Consider the following 21,985-nt stretch of genomic DNA (forward strand, 5'->3'; position numbering starts at 1 on the left):
TTCTGCGGCAAACTAAAGATCAAGATACTTATCCACGATTTTCGATTAACTACTAAGCTAGGTCACTATCTTCAATCGGTAAGCGAAGATCTATTTCACGTTATAGAATTGAAAATTCTGGAAAATATATAGAAACGTAATGGAAGAATACACAAGTTGATTGCCAGTCTAAAATATCGCACCGTATATTTTATTCATTCATCGTCCCCGCCGCTGTCTCGAACGTTTCGTTTGTTCATTGAATTCTAACGTTCGATTCACGTTGCATACGGGCGGAGAGCAGCACATGGATTCCCACAGCGACGAACGCGGTTAGGTCATCATTGTCCATGGTCATGGGCCGTCTAGGTGGTCCTCGTGAAAAGGAAACTGCATAATATATGCACACGCGTTTTATTGCGGCACGCGGGCAAACGCATAAAGGAAAGGCAACCGCATTATGCGCGACACGAGTTCACCGACACGCTGGTTTATCTTATGCGCTGTGATGGAATCAGACATGACGCAAGTGGTGCCAGGACAATTTTTCGTTTATTTTCTTTTCTCTTCTGCGTTCGAAACACCTTACAAAAATTAAACCTCTCGTTTAAACAATTCTTTTAAATGACATCTTTTTTTACAACTATTTTACAATAAACGGAGAGATTCGTCTCCATAGAATTAACAGTAAACTTGATGTTATATCGTATATATTCGATATTATAATAATTTTCATATATTTAACAATGGCTTCGCGATGCAAATCTTCGAGACTTTGCATCGAAATCGATTTCATGAGATTGAGATATCTGATCTAGACTGGTCGCACGATGTCGTTGGACCAAAATGTATTCTCGCACCGATATGAATTTTCAGGTGGTTAGTAAGCTCTTCTGCGTAGAAACCACCGATATATACCATCGTGTAAAAGAAGGACCGTGGGAGGCGAAGAGAGTGCATTCGCGTGGGCCTGTATCCTGTGCCACGTCCATTTGTCCCCGTGTCCGTTTCGTTTGTCGACAGTAGTATGTATGCGCTGTCGAGATTATCTTTTGGTGGAAAACGAGTCACCGTAAATCGTATAGCGCGTTACGGTCTTTCGTCTTTTATAGTAAGCCTAGCAGAAGGATAAACCACCCCTGCTGAGAAAAGATTAATTAAACGTATCATCGCGTGTTTAACATTTTACTTTGCATTATCCTAATTATTACGTATGGAATATGTAACGTAGATATTAGAAGAATCAAAATTCATGTACATAAGGAAGAGTAATGATACTTCACTTACTTTACATATTTGTTTCTTTCTCTCTCAAGGTACTGTTATCAGTTTGAGGCAGGTATACAACAGGGTTAACACTCGCTACCAGCAAATATGCCAACGTTAGGCGAATCGTTTGCACGCACGAAATTATATACACGTATTGTTACATCCGCTTTCATTCGACATTCCTTTGAAAGAGAGATTATTATTACGTCCTACGGACGCATCAGGAATACAAATGAAAGGCGTGAACTATCGAGTGGGTAAAAAAGGGGAAATTAGCATAATGTCTCGAATCATAAATTACACGTGTATTGTCAAAAATTGATCGCAGAAGTAGATATTATCTTTTATATATATATATATATATATATATATATATATATATATATATATATATATATATCTTAGAAATTAGTACAACTCTAGATTAATTAACAATATATAGTTGTATTTTTCCTCACTTGTTATCACTCGCTTTTAATGTAGTAATTGTAAATACAAAAGAATTCACTTCTTATGAACCGTAGACTATCGCGTGTTCTATAAATGTACCCTGATAAACGAGACGATATAATACGTATATATGTACAGGGTTAACGACCGCAGGGGGTGCAGTTGGGTGCGGCTTTTCCTAATATCGTTAAAGGTGAGAGCAAACGTTTCACCGATTATTTACAGGATACAAAGCAAATAACGGTTGTGTTAGAACGTTTATACGCGTTCCTCGGAGTAATAGGTATGATGTGTATAATGAATAATTGAATTTCTAACAAATATCGAAACGATAATTCATGGACGGAAATAATGTGCGCAAGTATCGTCGAAGATAAAATGTTTATTATAGAGAACATGCTACACCACTTTTTCTTTGGGATATTGTACGATAGTGCTCCGATTTGAATAGCACAAAATTAGCAACTGGTCATTTACAATTGTATATACTATTGTATATACAATTTTACAAGGATTTTACAATGTCAATTTCTCTTGATATTGGATTGATAGGAAATAGTCGTTTTGTGGATGCTCGATCAAAAAACTATACAATAGTTTGATCTGTCAACAAAACGCAAAAAACCTCAATTGTTTAAAAGTTTTGTCCTTGTTTACAAACATACGTACTATTTTCTTATTAGTATATTCATGTTTTGCTATAATGGTTACGATCAACGTGGAAAAAAGGTGTATTCTAAAAATTCTATGTTTTGAAGAGAATGTAATTAATAAAAGAGAAATAAAAAATTATTATAATTATAATAATTATAAGATTACATTTAACTTCAAATTACTTTATGTCATTCATACTTTATCTTATATCCGCAAAACACTTGATCTTATAATCATAATCGTTAACAGTACATCATTAATATTCATTCTACTTATTCACAGAAAAACCGTGTATTATTACTATAAAATACTCCTATACAATCACAAATGTAACATCTCTCAAGTCAATGAAAAATTTCTAATTCTTTTTTTGTTGCATTATATATTACTTATGTACATTCCTATAAATATGCAGACATCATTCATATTAAATAACACAAAACTCGATCGATCGTTAAATTTACCACTTATATTCCCTCTAATTATTTATAGAATACGATGTTTACCTATAAAATGAAATATAATGGCAAGTATGTATATACATTGGAGCATCGCATGATTCTGCAATTTCAGTTCCATTAACCATATATCAACAATGAACGAATCACCCAATGTCAACACTTTGCTACATTCTATGTTTTTCTGTTAACGTTTATTAAATGACTGATTTAAAAATATTAGATCAATCTATATTGATGATATATCCGATCTTATCTGCAAAGGTTTCGCTGATTTAAAATTTTCAAAGCACAAATTTGACAGAAAATGAATTAAAATTATAATTAGGTGCATACGAAAGTAATGACCGTAAATTGGCAACGCGTGTATATTACCGAGTAAAAATTTGCCATTACTTTCTTGCACAACTAATATAATTGTACATTCACTTTATATATTACTAAATCACAAAACTGTTTCTTCATAAACTATTACGTATGTCTAACACACTAATGGCAAAGGATGTTCTTGTACTATTCGTATAGACCACGTTGGATCCGGAAATTGGCTCCATTGGAGCTACTCACAGAGTCTTTAAATAATATTAAACAGCACTCACAGAACATACACTGTTACTGCGAGAAAGATAAGACATTTGACTATTACATAAATAAATTTCCTCACATTCATGTTTTTTTATTAAGAAATTGTCTGCAATATATTTATATTATCATTGGCTTCTTCTTCTTCCTCCTCTTCCTGAATAAATATAACAAATTCACGTCATAATTAATCATGCCTTTAAATGGCAAATCATAAAGACCATAAAAAATAAAATTTACTTACCTCGTCAAAACCAAAACATGTTTCCATTTCTTTCTGTAATTTTGGATCGCTTTGCATGTTCCGCGATAAAGATTTAGTACACGTTTCTGGTTCCATTTTCAATTCATCTATTTCTATATCTTCTTCTTTTACTTCATCTCCTCCCTCGATTTTACCAGTCACAATTCCACTTTCTTGACTCAAAGGATCTTGCATCAATAAATCTCCATCTTCGTTAGCTACAACAGCCATTTGCTAAACAAGAATGAAAAAATTATATTTTATATACAAATGTGTACATAAACATTATGAACTAATATGCTTTTAGCATTGCTTATAACACATACTTGATCGGTTTCTTGATTGTCAGCTAGCTGTATAACCTCCAATACAACATATTGCTGACCATCACTTCCCTCCACTGCCATCACATCATCTTCATCTTCTTCTTCTTCATAATCTTTAAGCTTAGTAGCTAAATCACCTGTCATGACCTCTACTCTTTGCCCGTCTATTATTTGAATCTTTTTCTGTCTTCCCATCTTCAATGCTTGTTGCTTTTCTTGAATGGATGACTCTGGGTCATGCACAGCCATATGTCGAATTAGGTTTCCTTTATGCCTAAATAGCAAAACTTATATGCATACAACTGTATTTTCCTCTGTATTTTTACGTAATATGTGCACAACAAATATTACGTACCTGAATGACCGTTCGCATTCAGGGCATTGATGTGACTTCTCTTGAGGTGCAGGAGGAACATAAGAAGGATTGTGATACAAGTTACAATGCCGCTTAAGAAGTTGTTTCTGTCTGAATGATTGAAAGCAATGATCACAATGATATGGTTTTTGGTCCGTATGAATTAACATGTGGCTTTCGAGATGGCGCTCGGATATAGAAGCATATGGGCATAAATCACATTTATAACACTTTTCCCCTTCGTGAGTTTTACTATGCAGTTTGTAGCTATATCTAGAATGGTAAAATACATTATATATTTTATGTTTGGAATATATAACAGCCCAGTGTTCCCCACATACCTATCTGGGAATGATTTTCCACAGCGTTTACATTTCAGAGGTTTATCAGAGGTGTGTAATTTTTGTACATGAATTCTGAGATCTGTTTTTCTCCTACAAGTTACTGGACATAATTCACATTGAAAGACTGGCTTGTTCCCAACTATAACATATATTATCATAAACAGAATAGCAAAAAATTACATAACGAAATTTACAACTTTTAACATGTAAAGTATCAACGTACCATTATGTATCAATTTGTGAGCTTTTAAGCTGTTAGACTGAGTAAATCTTGCTTGACAAAAATCACACTCGTATGGTTTTTCTCCCGTATGTATGCGCAAATGGCGTTTTAGCTTGAAAGTATCAGGACTTGCATATGTACAATGCGGACACTGTAATGTAATAATAATTTTATGGTCGTAATTAACACTTTTTAAGGTATAAGTATACAATATACCTGATATGGACGTTCGCCTGTATGACACCGAATATGACGATGAAGTTTAGACAATTCGACAGATGCATAGTCACATTCAGGACATTTATGTGGCTTTTCATGGGTGTGTCTATATCGAACATGTCTAACAAGTTCACCTATAAATTTAATACTGTAATGATTATTGTGCCTCTGTATTCCAATATTTTTTATTTGTTTAATAATAGGAGGACAAATTATTATCGAAAAAGCAAGGAAGAAGATGTCTATAAATATTTCATACCAGAAGTTGTGAATGCACTTTCACAAAATTTACAACGATGTGGCTTGGTCCCAGTATGTGTATTAACATGATTTTGAAGCGAGGCCAGAGTTTTAAATCCTCTTTCACAAACGCTACATTTATGTGGCCTTTCCTCAGAATGTGATTTCATATGTCGTGATAGCAGATATCTACATCATATGCAGATTAAGAAATTGTTTACAAGTTAGTCAAATTTTGATTATGGTATAATTTAAAACAAACTAAAAAATTACCGTTTTGGACTTGTGTAGTTACAGTAATTACACATATGAGCTTGAGTAACAGTTTGGGACTTTTTAGGTAAAATTTTCACAATCTTAGTTTTGTCATCTTCTACTTCTGATTCCACAGGTACTTCATTATCTTCATTATCTTCAAAATCATAAACTGTAAGATCTTGTTCTCCTTTTCCTTCTTCACCTTCAGTTCCCTCTTGCTCTACCAGTCTGCTTTCCTTATCCTCATCATCTGGTTGTTGAACTATTAGTACATAACTGACTTCAGCAGGATTAGTATCAGATGGTACAATAGTAACTGTTTGATACGGATCTCCAGAATTGATTACAACCTCATTATTTCCATTACTAACTACCTGCCCCTATAAAACACAGTATATTTTCATAGTAATGACATAACCATGGCACTCCATGAACAAAGATAATTTTGCTTACATCTTCATCACCATCAACATTTTCTAATTCTCCAATTTCATGGAATTCTTCTTCTTCAAGTGTTTCTTCTTCATTTTGTACATCTGCTTCTTCTACTTCTTGGATTTGTACCTGTGTCATCACAGGTGTTTCATCATTGTTTGCTTGGTAGTAATATTGACCAGATTGATCAACAAAGTAAGTTCCACCCTCTTCACCACCTGACAATCCTTCCACTTGTTGCACTATAATAGGAAGTTTTAATAAAGATATAGCCTTTTGTAAAAGATATAGAGAATTTATTTGTAAATACTAACACTGTACATGCTGTAATTGCTCTCCTTGACTTCCTTCTATTTCTTTATTAAATGTTTCTAAGTAAGTCTGTATCTCTGTTACAGATTCTTGCTCCTCTTCTAACTTAATCGTTGTTACATTACTTGTCATGGTCAAATCATTAACTCATAAAAGTGTACTTTCTCTCATTAGTCTAAAACAACAATAAATGTATTTTTTATTCAATGGTTTAAATAAATAAAGCTATTACTTTTATACAGTTTACCTTATATTATTAATTATTTTAGCAAAAAAACTTAAAATTAAATATGTGTTTGCATATTTTCTTACAAATTTTCAATAGGTCTCTATGTTAAAAAAAAAGTTGTAATTTAAGCTAACTACACAATCATTCTAAAAAAACATAATACTAATGTATACACATATATACTACATCTAATTGATAAGAGAGTATTTATGTATATATTCAATCACTTATGACTTGAAAATTAAAAAATACATCGTGCAACATATAGTTCTCAAAATAAAAAACTTCAAATATCTATATAAATAAATATCATTAAGGATGAGATCATTTAAATAGTTATCGAATTATTATTGGAACGCTATAAAGTCCAAACATCATACAAATGAAATATGACAATATTCGTGTCGCAAGAATCCATAAGTGTAAGTGGTTTTGCATTCGAGTACATCCGAAGACACGTGAATACATAAGAATATTCGGAAATAGCCGAAATATGGGATCAACACTAGTCTATCGGTGGGAAAGCACAAGACGTCATGAATCATGAATCGTGCAAAATTAAAGGAAAATCAATACATTGAGGTAAAGAAATTGAAGATACGAAAGAGCGAATGAATGACAGGGATCGAAAGTGATTCAATTCATCATGCGTTGGAATCCTTGTAATCGAGGATCAGTGTTATATCATTGAAAAGTCAAACAAGATTGAAAGATAGGTGCGACACACGCTGCCGCGAAATGCCATGTAACTCGCGAAGCGGGTAATGCGAACGAGGATGATGACATGGGCAAAATGTGATTGCGTGCTTAAGGAGCATGTGGAAATTCGTAGCAGGCCTCCACGGTTTTCAAACCGTAGACTTTCGTCAGACATCGGAAGTTCCGAAGTTGCGCATTCTGTCGGAAAGCTTTAAGACAACGCGGATGCTTTCGATGACAGGACACAGGGGGCATTAACAACAAAAATTTCAGAAAATTATCACCGTCGGCGCTGTCATCAATGTAGAGGACGCAACGGAAGGGTGTACTATCCGTTCTGCTGCGTGCTGGATATAACTTACCAATCTTTTGCGTTTAGCTCACGACTGGCTGACACAGGTCTCTTCAAATGCCACTAAAAACCGTCTTTCTTCACACAGAATCGTGTTTTCACGTTATGCTAAGTTCACTTACAACACAAAATCTCCAAATATTCATTAACCTCGTAAAGTCGAAAACGTTCGTGTGAGGGCGTTGTATATGATCCGGAGGACAATATGGCCGATCGAACTACCAATGTTCAAATACTGCGCGTTGGTAACTGCGCACTGAGGCGCCGGACGATTGTCGTTCTAGGTACTTCCGGACATTAAACTTACCTAGATCTTACCCGATCTTACCAATTGATGTCTTCATTTTTCTATGCATCCGGTTTTCATGTTTGAGCATGCCACGGTTTGTTTAATAATACGATGCTATTGGTAAACGTAGCTTGATAAAATCGAGATTTTAACGACCTCATACTTGCGAGTGAAGATACTTAGACTTTATAAAAGAAAAAAATATCTGATGCCATATGAAAGTAGCTAAGAGAGAAAAGAAACTAAAAATCTTAGTGATGTGACCAACACCTATTTACTTATATGAAATATTGTTATTTTTTCCTAAATGGTTAGTAACTGACGTACTTTGATGAGCAAAATACATATACAATGATAACGTCACCATTGTTTTCTTTTGTATGTTGGATATTAAAATATTATATACATACATATGTATGCTGTAATTAATCGAACATTTATTAGATGCATTGTTAAAATCTCTTCAAACAATTGGCACATATTTTATTTTTACAAATTGAAATATTACAATTTTTGCATAATTTTAATGATGTAATGGAGGTCAAGCATAAGGTACAAAAAATATCGACTTTCAATCACTTTTGTAATATGTATGTACATTTTGCAGATGACCTTCTTTTTAAATGGAAACCTTTTGTTTTATACATATCGAAATCTCTCATCATTCTATGAAAAAAAAGTATTAGGATAATACGGTCGAAAATTGATTAATTTAAAAGATATTTTAGCTTTAATTTTGTAGAATATCATATGAAAACAAGGGAAAACGAGACACAGTACTTTTGTGTTTATGTTTTGTTTGTCTTATGTATGATAAATTCCACAAAATTAAAGTTAGAATATCTTTTAAATTAATTATTTTTAGACGATATTACTCTAATACTATTTTTCGCAGAGACGACTAACAGCAAAATACATATGCACTTTTACATTTGCAAAAAGATATTATCATGAATATATAGTTTGTCACTTTGAATTATTTATCTTTTTCTTTTTCATTTTTTCTTCATACTCATCGTTTAAGAGAAACACGTCGAGAACTAATAACGTGAACATGCTGGACATTTATTGTGTATAAATACACTATTTGGTAAGTGTAAATTAGCAACTTAAATAATAAATGTAATATTGTAATAATAGAATTCCATGATTTTTATAAAAAGTATATAATTAAGTAATAAACTGTTTTCATAAAATAGTACAGTTTATTAACACATTTTATAAAATTATTGTGAATGAAATATTTACGTGTGCTATATTATATGAATTTGATACCAAGAATTTTATTGTGTATATAACATAAAAAGATCTTTCTATAATTGCTTTATTAATCAGTTGAAAGTATTAATGAGCTATTTAAATAAAAGAATTAATATTAAATAATTTGTGATATTAAGGGGGTATTCTGGTCTAGAAATTTGAAAAAATCGAAAATTTGTTTTTCATATTTCCAAAGTTTAGACATTCAAGAATATGCCCTTAAAAGGATTTTTCAAAATTTCAATTATTTTATGAGTTACAGCCATTTTTGTGACGCAGCATCTGCTTCGATCCGACCAGAACAAATGAACAGTAGACGGTAGACGTTGTCCGAATAAACTTGTCTCAAAACTTTAAACGCGTTTTTCTCGAAACTACTTTTTTCGAGTTGGCGTGCACGATATCTCAAGTTCTAATGAACCGATTTATTTTAAATTTGGTCTGAATATTCCTTATATACTTCTCTATCGTCCGGACTACGCTCAGCTCAAAATCTTTAATATTACTATTTTTTTAATTAATATTACTATTTTTAAAATGTTGTATTGACTTTTCCAAGATTCAGACGATAGCGGCATCCATACTAATTAAGAATCTGTTCACTTTTTTTGTTTCAAATGACTAGAAGGGTTGATATCATGCACGCCACGACACCCCATCTTTGGCAGCACCCACTTTGCCAGCTCATAACTTTTTAAATATTAAGTTTTTTTCCGGAGATTCCGAAGACAAAGATTTCAGAAAATTATCATCGTCGGCGCTGTCATCAATCTAGAAAACGCAATAGAAGGAGTAACGTTCGTTCTGCTATATGCTGCGTGCTGAAAATGGATTAGTGATAGATAGTGGAGCTTTTTGCGTCCACTTTGCAATCATTTGCCAAAAGTCTCCTCAAATACCGCTAAAAATCGTCTTTTTTCACATGGAATCGTGGAATCGTGGAATCGTGGAACACAAAATATCCAAATATTGGCTTACTTTGTAAAGTTGAAAACGTTCGTGTGAGGGCGTTGTATACTACTCGGAAAACTATGTGGCCGATAGAAGTACGAATGTTCAAATCGTGGAAGTCCTTTAAATACTGCGCATTAGTAACTACACACTGACACGCTGGACAACTATCTTTTTAGGTAGACTCAGGAGTTAAACCTATCTAGATCTTACCTTTTTCCTTTTTCTATGCATTCAGTTTTCACTTACTAAAGTATGTTTGAACATGCAATGGTTAAATTCATTTAATAATACGAGGTTATCGACAAACGTAAATTGATAATTGGAAATATAAGTTCATTTCGTATACTTAAATACGGAACCTAACCCCAGAGGTGGTAAGAAGAGGGTAAAATTTGTTTTACAGAATAATCGTATTTCTATGTCTATTAAAGTTAATGATGTGAAATTCGGCATATGAACTCATTAAAAATAAACGAACACGTATTTGACCAGTTTTCAAAATTAGATACTTAAAGAGTATTCAACTAGAGGCTAATAAATATAATTCAAATACTGTGCTAGCGAAGCCGCGAGTGGGCAGATAGTATATTATATATGTATATATTATAATTATTTGGGTATTCGTTAGATATAATATTAAATTCTTTTGAATGCATAGTTGACACATCTTGTTTTTACAAATTGACATATTTAATTTTAATAAAACAATTGATTTTATATTGTTTTCATATATTGTTTATTATAAAATGTTGATGATGTAATAAAAGTAGAGGAAGAGATGCAAAATTATTTTTATTTTTAATCACTTTTTTATTATAGCAGTTGTAATCTCATGTATTGCATGGAAATAAATAGATTGCAATGCAGAACATATAGATTTATTACTTGTAGGTAAATATACTTCGATAGGTGTAAATTGGCAACTGTTATAATAAATATATTATAATAAAAAAATACTATGACTTGTTTTAAAAATATATGATTCAGTAATAGACTGTTTTCATGAAGTATGTAGCTTGTTAGCTTCTTAGTATATAGCTTGTTATTTATTTCATAAAATTATCGTGAATGAAATATTTATACATAATATTATATGAATGTGATACTATACGAATTTTATCACGTGTATTTAACATAAAAAAGACTACAATTCTATCATTAATCAGTTTAACATATTAGATGAGTTATGTAAATAAAATAACTGATTTGAAATAATGTGTCTAAATTATAAATTACAAGGATGATAAATCGTATAAATAATATGTAGGTATATGTATGAAACATTATAAAAGTAATTCCAATTAGCCATATTTTTCTTACAATAATAATGCATTTACTTTCTGAATATATTAAATGTCATACATAAACGATCCAAAATATAACAATTGGATCCTGTAGTTCTATGCGTTGCTCGGAATAATGTGTGCGTTGAACAATTTAATTCCTAACAAATAACGAAATGATAATTTATCAACAGAAATAATATGCGCAAGTATCGTCGACAACATAATGTTTATTATAAAGAAGATGCTACACCATTTTTTCTTTGGGATATTGTATGAAAGTGCTTCGGCTTAAATAGCACACAATTATCAATTGCTCAATTACAATTGTATAAAAAGTGTACAAGAGCGTACAAAATTTTTACATTGTTTTTACAGCATCAATTACATTAACGATTTATATAGAATAACTTACGTGCGACAGTTTATGAAAAATTGCGTGTAAGATTACATTTACAAGAAATTGGCTACATAAGAGAAGTCTACATGTAATCCATATAGATAGGAAATGGATGTTTCTGAATGCTGCGCAATCACAAAATTATACAAGAAGTTAAACTGTCACAAATCGATAGAATGCAAAAGGATTCAATGAATTAAAAGCTTCATCACTGTTTACAATCATATGTAATATTTTCTTACTAGTCTATTTGCATTTTGTTATAGTTGCAATCAATATGGAAAAGAAGGTGCAGCCTAAACATGTAATGTTCTAAAGGAAACGTAATTAAAAAAGATGAATAAAAAATTATTATAATTATACTAATAATCATTACAGTTCTCTTAATATCAAGATACTTTCCGCCATTCATACCTTATCCTGTATCCACAAAAAATTTGACCTGATAGTCATGGTCATTAATATTATATATAGGTACTTATTTATAGAATGATTGTTTATTAATATTATGAAATACTTCTATACAATCACAAATGTAACATCTGCTAGATCAATGAAAAATTTCTAACTTTTTATGCTGCAATACGAATTTCTTATTATGTACATTCCTACATATATGCAGATATCATTCATATTAAATAACTTAAAACTCGATCATCACTATTAAATTTACCGCTTGTCTTTCCTCTAGTTATTTATAGAATATGATGTTTATCCATAAAATGAAATGTAATGGTAAGCATATATATACATTGCAGCCTCGCATTGTTCCGTAATTTTAGTTCCATTAACCACATACCAACAATAATCAATCAATGGAAATGTATTACTACATTCTATGTTCTTATGTTAACATTTACTAAATGACTGGTTTAAAACTATTAGGTCAACCTATGTTAATAATATATCCGAATGCATTAGTGACGGTTTTGTTGAGTTACGATTTTTTAAAGCAAATTTTACTGATAACAAAGTAAACTAATATTAATTACATTATTATAATTGTACATTCGCTTTATATTTCACTAAATTATAGAACTACTGTTTTTTCATAAATTATTACATACATCTAATGCACTAGTGGCAAAAAATGTTCTTGTACCATGCGTATGGACCACGCTGGCCCCGAAAATTGGCTCCATTGGAGCTATTCACAGAGTCTTTAAATAATATTAAACAGTACTCGCAGTATGTACGGTGTTACTGCGAAACAGATAAAACATTTGACTATTACATAGATAGATTTTGTCGCATTCATTTTTCATATTACGAAATAGTCTGCAATATATTTATATTACCATTGGCTCCATCTTCTTCTTCCTCTTCCTAATATTCAAAAATTCACATCATAATAAATCATATCTATAAATGGCAATTTGTGAAAGCGGTAAAAGATTAAATTCGCTTACCTCGTCAAAACCGAAACAAGTTTCCATTTCCTTCTGTAATTTTGGATCACTTTGTGTGTTCTGAGATGAAGATTTCATAGCAGTTCCTGCTTCCATTTTTAATTCATTCATTTCCATTTCTTCTTCTTCTTCTTCTTCTTCTTCCTCTTCTTCTGCTTCATCTCCTTCTTCGCCTGTACCAGTTACGATCCCACTTTCTTGACTCAAAGGATCTTGCATCATCAAATCTCCGTCTTCACTGGCTACTACGGCCATTTGCTAAACAAAGGTGGAACAATCAGAATTATATTCATACATAAACATAATGAACTAATATTTTTTTAGCGTTTGTTATAATACACACTTGATCAGTTCCTTGATTGTCAGCTAGCTGTATAACTTCCAATACAACATATTGTTGACCATCACTTCCTTCGACCGCCATCATATCCTCTTCATCTTCTTCTTCATCTTCGTAACCTTTAAGTTTAGTAGCTAAATCACCTGTTATTATAACACAACACATGGATATTAGTCAATGACCTGAATACAGATCATTGAGTAAGTGTCCCTGTGATTACAATATTTTATGACTATTCATTCATTATATATGTGTAGTACAATTTGCTTCATTCACAAAATTTAAATATTGTTTTAGAAATATCAAATTTGCGACTTGTTCCTAATTATACACATATAAATGAACCAAGTTTCCTTGTTCTGCCTTGCAAGTTTGATGAAACTTTACCTGTCATGACCTCGACTCTCTGTCCATCTATAATTTGAATCTTTTTCTGTCTACCCATCTTCAATGCTTGTTGCTTTTCTTGAAGAGATGATTCCGGATCATGAACAGCCATATGTCGAATAAGATTCCCTTTATGCCTGAAAAACAAAATACGTAGGCATTCAACTGTATTCTCCTCCATATCTTCACTTCATAAGTGTATCACAAATATTACATACCTAAACGGTCGTTCACATTCAGGGCATTGATGTGTCTTTTCTTGTGGCGGAGGGGGGACATAAGTAGGATTATGATATAAATTATAATGCCGTTTGAGAAGTTGTTTTTGTCTGAATGATTGAAAGCAATGATCACATTGATATGGTTTTTGATCAGTATGAATTAACATGTGGCTCTCGAGATGACGCTCGGATATAGAAGCATATGGACACAAATCACATTTATAACACTTTTCTCCTTCGTGAGTTTTACTATGCAATTTGTAGCTATATCTACAATGGTAAAATACATTATATGTTTTGTGTTTGCAACATATAATATTTTCACTTTTGTAGCTATTATACAGCCCAGTCTTTGCCACATACCTGTCTGGGAATGATTTTCCACAGCGTTTACATTTCAAAGGTTTGTCAGAGGTGTGTAATTTTTGTACATGAATTCTGAGATCTGTTTTTCTTCCACACGTCGTTGGACATAATTCACACTGAAACACTGGCTTGTCACCAACTATAACACATATTATTATAACCATAAATGAAAGAAAATTACATAACAAATGTAACAACCTTTAACATATAAAGTATCAACATACCGTTATGTATCAGTTTGTGAGCTTTTAAGCTGTTAGACTGAGTAAACCTTGCCTGACAAAAATCACACTCATATGGTTTTTCTCCTGTATGTATGCGCAAATGGCGTTTTAGTTTGAAAGTATCAGGACTTGCATATGTACAATGCGGACACTGTAATGTAAATGTAATGATAATTTTATGGTTGTGAATAACGCTTTTTAAGCTTTTTATATGAACATATGATATACCTGATATGGACGTTCGCCTGTATGACACCGAATATGACGTTTGAGTTTAGACAATTCAACAGATGCATAGTCACATTCATGACATTTATGTGGTTTTTCATGTGTGTGTCTATATCGAACATGTCTAACAAGTTCACCTATAAATTAATACTAATGATGATTACTATGTTTCTGCACTTCAATGCTACTTGTTTCTTTTAATAATTCAAAGTCAAATGCTTATCAAATGAAAAAAGATATAAAGAGTTTATAAATATTTTGTACTCACCAGAGGTTGTGAATGCACTATCACAAAATTTACAGTGATGTGGCTTGGTCCCAGTATGTGTATTAACATGATTTTGAAGCGAGGCCAGAGTTTTAAATCCTCTTTCACAAACGCTACATTTATGTGGCCTTTCCTCAGAATGTGATTTCATATGTCGTGATAGCAGATATCTACATCATATGCAGATTAAGAAATTGTTTACAAGTTAGTCAAATTTTGATTATGGTATAATTTAAAACAAACTAAAAAATTACCGTTTTGGACTTGTGTAGTTACAGTAATTACACATATGAGCTTGAGTGACAGTTTGGGACTTTTTAGGTAAAATTTTCACAATCTTAGTTTTGTCATCTTCTACTTCTGATTCCACAGGTACTTCATTATCTTCATTATCTTCAAAATCATAAACTGTAAGATCTTGTTCTCCTTCTCCTTCTTCACCTTCTGTTCCTTCTCGTGCTATTGGTTTGCTTTCCTTATCCTCAGCATCAGGTTGCTGAACTATTAGTACATAACTGACTTCACCAGGATTGGTATCAGATGGTACAATAGTTACTGTTTGATACGCATCTCCAGAGTTTATTACAACCTCATTATTTCCATTACTCGTTACCTGGCCCTATGAAAAACAATATTCTTTCATAGCAATGGTATACCAGTATGACATTCCATGAACAAAGATAATTTCCCTTACATCTTCATCACCATCAACATTTTCTAATTCTTCAATTTCATGGTATTGTTCTTCTTGAGGTGCTTCTCCATCATTATTTACATCTGCTTCTTCTACTTCTTGAATTTGAACCTGTGTCATGACAGGTGTTTCATCATTATTTGCTTGGTAGTAATATTGACCAGATTGGTCAACAAAGTAAGTTCCACCTTCTTCTCCACCAGACAGTCCTTCCACTTGTTGCACTATAAGCTAAAGTTTTAATAGAAGCTTGTTCCTTCTAAGGTAAATATAGAAAATTCATTTGAAAATACTAACACTGTACATGTTGCAATTGCTCCCCTTGACCTCCTTCTATTTCTCTATTAAATGTTTCTAAGTATGTCTGTATCTCTGTTACAGATTCCTGCTCCTCTTCTAACTTAATTGTTGCTACGTTAGTTGTCATGGTCAAATCATTAACTCATAGAAGGCTACTTTCTGTCATTAATCTGAAAGAACAAAAGATGTATTTTTTATTGAATGCTTTGTAAATAAAAGTATAATTTTCAAATAGTTTACCATATATTTTACTTTTTGTGTCATAAAAACATATTGTAATTAGTTACGCATTTGTATATCTTTTTATAAATTTAATGGAGTTATTCTATTGCAAACAAAATTTTATATTTTATGCTAACTACATAATCATCACTTATAGACAACATAGTGCTATATATGTACACATATATACATACTATATCTAATTGTAAAGAAGATATTTAGCTACATATCTAATCACTCATTGCAATATGCAGTTTTGGCATTAAAAAGATTCGAAGATCTACTTGAGTAAATATCCATGAATATATGGAATCATTTACATAGTTATCGAATTATTACAGAAACGACGTAGAGTCGAAACATCATATACATAGAATATGACAATCGTTTCATAAGAATGCGCAAGTGTAATCGGTTTTACTTTCGAGAGCATTCGAAAACACGTGCATGCATTCGGAAATTGCATCGATCATCACTGATATATCAGTGGGAATGCACGAGGCATCATGAGTGGTGCGAAATTAAGGAAAAATAAATATATCCTTGTAAAGAAATTGAAGGTACGGAAGATACGGATGAACCAGAGGTGACAAGAGCGAATAATTAATAGGATTGACCATGTGTTGGAATCCTCGTAATCGAGTATCGGTGTTATATCATTGGAAAGTCAAACGGGATTGACAGAAGCGACGCACGCTGCCGCGGAACGCCATGTAACACGCGAAGCGGGTAATGCGAACGATGATGACGCCATGGGCAAAATGTGATTGCGCCGTGATGGGTGAAGGAGCGTGTGGAAATGGGTAGCGGACCTCCAGGGTTCCGTAACCGAGGACTTTTGTCAAACATCGGAGGCTCCGAAGTTGCGCATTCTGTCGGAAAGCTTTTAAGACAACGCGGGTGCTTTCGATTTCAGGACACAGGGGGCATTAACGACAAAAATTTCAGAAAATTATCACCGTCGGCGCTGTCATCAATATGGAGGACGCAACGGAAGGGAATACTGTTCGTTCTGCTACGTGTTGGATATAACTTACCAATCTTTTGCGTTCAGCTCGCGGCCGGCAAGCACAGATCTCTTCAAATACCTTCAAAAATTGTCTTTCTTCACACGGAATCGTGTTTTCACTTTGTGCTAAGTTCACCTGCGGCTCGAAACCTCTAAATATTCGCTTACCTCGTAAAGTCGAGAAAGTTCGTGTGAGGGCGTTGTGTAAGACCCGGAGGATAATATGGCCGATCGAACTACGAATGTTCAAATGCTGCGCGTTGATAGCTGCGCACTGGCATGCATCACTCGTCATGTTTACACCGGACGACTGTCGTTTTTAGGTACTTCCGGGTAGTAATTTTACCTATATATTACCAATTAACTTTTTCCCTTTTTCATGTATTCGGTTTTCACTCACTGAAGCATGTTTATAAGTATACGGCGGTGAAACTACTTTAATAATACTTTGTTACTAGTAAATGTAGCGTTGATAATGCTGAGATGTAAGTTCATGTGATATACTTGCTGGTGAGGTGCATTCGACGAAATAAAAAAAGTCCACCGCCATGCGAAAAGAGCGGGAAAGCCATAGTTAAGGTGGGAACAAGGATTAAAATCTTAGTGGGGAGAACAACACCCATTTACTTATGCGAAATATCACTTTTTCCTAAATGATTAATAACTGATGTACGTTGATGAGAAAATATATACAATGACGATACAATCACATGTTAAGTATTAAAAAATTATATACATATGTATGTGCAATTATTCGAACATTTGTTAGGTACAATATTAAAATTTTTTTTGTCAAGCATAAGGTACAAAAAATGTCTTTGCCTTTCAATCAGTTTTTTATTGTAACAGTTTTAATCTCACGAATTTGCATTGAAGTAAACAGATATTACACGATAGTACACTATATGATACATATAAATTAGTGAGTAAAATAACAAATATGATATTGAAATAAAAGAATACAATGATTTTTAGTAAAAGTATATAATTAAGTAAGAAACTGCTTTTTTTAAATATATAGTTTATTAATACATTTTATAAAATTATCGTGAATGAAATATTTACATATGGTATATTATATGCATTTGATATTAACAGTTTTATCACGTATATGAAACAAAACGAACTTCCCATAATTGTTTCATTAACCAGTTAAAGATATTAGATGAGCTATGTAAATAAAAGGATTAGTTTGAAATAATTTGTATTATTAGATTATAAATTACAAGGAAGATAAATTGTACAAATAGTATGTAGAAATACGTGTAAAACGTTATAAAAATAATTCCAATTGTTATATTTTTTTCTTATAACAATAATATATTTACTTCCTAAATATATTAAATAGTATACACAAACGTCCCAAAATATAACATCAACTGATTTCTTTTATGTTAATATTGATAACATAAAAACATGTTTTATACGTATCTTACATAATTCTTTTTTAGCAAAAACAACGAAAAACAAACATAAGCTATGAATAGGAAAGATCGATTTAAAAATATTAGAGTTATAGCATAAACATAAATATATAACAATTAAAATTCGTGTTATGTGTATGTAGAAATCAAATAAATTTCTATCTGAATAACCTATATTCCATGCATGTCACAGACTTGTTGATCCATAAAATTTTTAATATCAACTTTTAAAATATAAATAACTACTATGGCCATTATGATTGTAACTATCATAGAAAAGAATAATAAATGCTTCAAGAAAACGACATCATTGTACAACTTTGTATGACTGTCTTTCAAATGTGCTATCTGTAAGTAACCAATGTATATATTAGTATACTGTTCATTAATATCATACTTTTAATCACATTATTTTGCCTTACTTTCCGGGAAAGTATATCTATTTGACCAGTTTCTGACAAGCCTGAGGTAGAATGTAATTTTGATGTTTCATTACTTGTAATTCCACCATCGCAACATCTTAATTTATGTTCCTCTGCTGGTTTCTCAGACTGAATAAAACATAAATTAACAATTACACATTAAACGTCTATATAATTAATATATATCGATGTGTTACCTTCCATAAAACTGCTAGTTCTTGGGCCGATGCATTCGGATCTTTTAATGGAAGGCACATAACTAAGAATTTATCGACATGAAAGAGACTGCGCATATTATGTTCTTGTTGTACAACGACTGAAATCGTGCGTTGTTCTTGAGGTAATAAAACTCCCGAACTTAGCCGTACTTTAAACTTTCCCGGCGACGTTGTTTTTACCTACATATATAATAGAAAATATTTATGCTATGTTCCATATACATCATATCGTAAATTTTATCATAGAAGAAAAACTCATCTTACCTTATAAGATAAAGGTTTATCTACAGTCACATTTTTAATTGTAATTGTTCCACTAATTTCATTTCCTACTTTATTAAATATAAATGCATCTGGTTCAATTGATAATACTGCAGAAGAATAAGTATTATTATTTATAAGTATAAGAATCAAAGTAGAGCTTTTATCTTTGCAAACATTTTCAATATTTACAATAGATGTAAAAATGAATTCTTTCTGACAATAAAATTTCCATTTCACACAAAAATCAGAAAGAATTCTAAAGAATCATCTCTACATCTATGATTTAATAATGCCTATAAAAGTATAATTTTACTTACATTGTTCTTCATTTGATTGATCTCCAAAACTACTTGTAGATTGTTCTGTTAATGGAGAACCTTCTGCAAAATGTACCTATAGTTACATAAAGATAAAAAATTAATTCTCAAAGGAAGTTGTGAATTATTTGACATTTATTTTTCCACTAATTAATTATATACCTTCTTATTATCAAATTTTCCATTTATTGTAGCATCTATATTATTTTGTGCTTCCGGTACAAATTTGAAGGTATATTCGTTACTACCTCCCCAACATGTTAGTATGTCACTAGGTTCTACCAACTCATGTATGTTGCTTTTATGCACAAATTTAATTTTTGGAATTGCCTTAGGTGGCAACCATGACTTTATCATTTTAAATGCAGTGTTTAATATCCATGGCATTTCAAAAATAATGATATAATTCAAAAAATTGGGGTAATAATTTTTACAAAGGTTGATCAGGTACTTGATAAATTCCATATCCATATTTAAAATACCAGTATCTGACATATCAAAGAAAAGTGAAATTTGATTGCCATTAGTTTGTCTGAAATATCATAGAAAAGATAACATTAATTCTGAAAACAAATTGATCTAAATAATTTATTACAGATTATTTAATCTTACCTTTCTAATCTTTCAAACCAATACACAACAAGCTTTTGCAATTGACTAAAGTCTTTACTGCCTTTAGTATGTAACTTACATTTAATAACAAACATTGTTTTACCATCTTTGTCTTTACCATGAATAAAGCACAATCCATTATTTAAATATTCTTTCATCACATTCTCTTCTGTAATCTCTGTAATTGGATAATATTGTAATAGTTTCATTAAAACTTATATAATTTATACATAGCAACTAAAAAAACTGCACATATGAATGTATATTATCCATACCATTTGTGCCAAATTTACTCCTCCAGCTGCAAGTCTCCCATAACATATTAAGTGAGTCTTGCATATTGTTTTCATTGTGCTCTAAAAATCTTTTTAACCAGTTATTATTGTTTACATTAGCAATATCAACAGGGTGAAATTCTGAAATTGGATTCAATTAAATGATTAATTGAATCATAAATATTTTTATGTATTATACATTTTATCAATTAAATACACAATAATAAGTGGAACAAAGGCTTCATAAATTATTCATAAAAATGATTCTTATTCTTTCATCGAATACATATTGAAAACATTGCTTTGGTATATGACACTAAGCTTAAATTTTACCCTGTGAGTTAGTCAGGTTTTTTCAAAATACCATTGGAAAGAAAAAGTACACCTTTTTACGATATGAAAATAAATATACACACTAGGATCTGGTGGTCCCTCGTCAGCCAACTTTTTAAAAAATTTTTCACGAAGTTCCGTAATTAATTCTGTTCGTACTTCCATCTTTGGTTAACCTGCTGATGACTATAACACTAACACTTTAACCGGCAGTGAACTACTAATACGATAACCAGACACGATAATTGTTTATCCGGATCCGGACATCAGATCTGCGCGCAGAGACACGCGCATACTGTTCGGAATCTTTGGACTTTACACTGAATTAATTGAAATCATACATTCTTTCTTCTATAATTATGTGTGGAACACACTTTTTCTTAAACATATACTGACGTAAGAGAACTTGATGTAAGTTCTAATTTTTTTACGGAAGTGCCACAAAGTCTGATTTGTAAAATATGATCTATGAATAATTTCCTTATAGACTATTACGTATTGGTTTGCTGTCAGTACGTATATTTATTTAAGCTTGATTTCCATATGCCCACGTCTAATATGTACTACAGAGAAATACACGAGTCCTTCGTTAATGAAAATAAAATAATAAAATTCAGTGGTACATTAAAATATTAAAT

At 31.8% G+C, this 21,985-nt stretch overlaps 3 protein-coding genes and 1 long non-coding RNA gene across 11 annotated transcripts; 1 reads left to right on the forward strand and 3 right to left on the reverse strand.

Annotated features, from left to right (window-relative positions):
• Positions 1-2,060: 2,060 nt before the first annotated feature.
• Positions 2,061-7,841, reverse strand: LOC117153262 (uncharacterized). Of its 4 annotated transcripts, none has more exons than XM_033327138.2 (12): positions 7,639-7,841; positions 6,351-6,523; positions 6,055-6,278; positions 5,617-5,981; positions 5,363-5,532; positions 5,101-5,237; positions 4,885-5,035; positions 4,659-4,800; positions 4,318-4,590; positions 3,963-4,236; positions 3,637-3,870; positions 2,061-3,549 (listed from the first exon to the last, which is right to left on the reverse strand). In XM_033327138.2, exons 2-12 carry the CDS (start codon positions 6,478-6,480, stop codon positions 3,490-3,492), a joined length of 2,160 nt encoding a protein of 719 aa, XP_033183029.1. In that variant the 5' UTR covers positions 6,481-6,523; positions 7,639-7,841; the 3' UTR covers positions 2,061-3,489. The 4 variants fall into 4 exon arrangements, with proteins under 4 accessions (XP_033183029.1, XP_033183028.1, XP_033183031.1 ...); XM_033327137.2 differs by lacking the exon at positions 7,639-7,841 and adding an exon at positions 6,958-7,533; XM_033327140.2 differs by lacking the exon at positions 7,639-7,841 and adding an exon at positions 7,450-7,467.
• Positions 7,842-11,624: 3,783 nt separating this feature from the next.
• On the reverse strand, positions 11,625-17,880 carry LOC117153261 (uncharacterized). Of its 5 annotated transcripts, none has more exons than XM_033327132.2 (13): positions 17,511-17,880; positions 16,249-16,421; positions 15,952-16,175; positions 15,512-15,876; positions 15,258-15,427; positions 14,990-15,126; positions 14,762-14,912; positions 14,535-14,676; positions 14,169-14,441; positions 13,951-14,087; positions 13,567-13,706; positions 13,224-13,481; positions 11,625-13,140 (listed from the first exon to the last, which is right to left on the reverse strand). In XM_033327132.2, the coding sequence occupies exons 2-13, from the start codon at positions 16,376-16,378 to the stop codon at positions 13,081-13,083; spliced, it is 2,187 nt and encodes a 728-aa protein (XP_033183023.1). In that variant the 5' UTR covers positions 16,379-16,421; positions 17,511-17,880; the 3' UTR covers positions 11,625-13,080. The 5 variants fall into 5 exon arrangements, with proteins under 5 accessions (XP_033183023.1, XP_033183026.1, XP_033183024.1 ...); XM_033327135.2 differs by having other exon boundaries at positions 13,567-13,682; positions 17,511-17,861; XM_033327133.2 differs by having other exon boundaries at positions 17,651-17,744.
• On the forward strand, positions 17,666-18,191 carry LOC117153265 (uncharacterized). Its single transcript, XR_013059232.1, has 2 exons — positions 17,666-17,805; positions 17,941-18,191. It is a non-coding gene; the product is annotated as an uncharacterized LOC117153265 (long non-coding RNA).
• Positions 17,886-21,826, reverse strand: LOC117153264 (motile sperm domain-containing protein 2). Its single transcript, XM_033327143.2, has 9 exons — positions 21,431-21,826; positions 21,015-21,155; positions 20,740-20,917; positions 20,290-20,659; positions 20,128-20,203; positions 19,811-19,917; positions 19,526-19,726; positions 19,329-19,457; positions 17,886-19,254 (listed from the first exon to the last, which is right to left on the reverse strand). Exons 1-9 carry the CDS (start codon positions 21,510-21,512, stop codon positions 19,078-19,080), a joined length of 1,461 nt encoding a protein of 486 aa, XP_033183034.1. The 5' UTR covers positions 21,513-21,826; the 3' UTR covers positions 17,886-19,077.
• Positions 21,827-21,985: the final 159 nt, after the last annotated feature.

Source organism: Bombus vancouverensis, chromosome 1, assembly GCF_051014615.1.
Source record: "Bombus vancouverensis nearcticus chromosome 1, iyBomVanc1_principal, whole genome shotgun sequence".
NCBI classification, from domain to species: domain Eukaryota; kingdom Metazoa; phylum Arthropoda; class Insecta; order Hymenoptera; family Apidae; genus Bombus; species Bombus vancouverensis.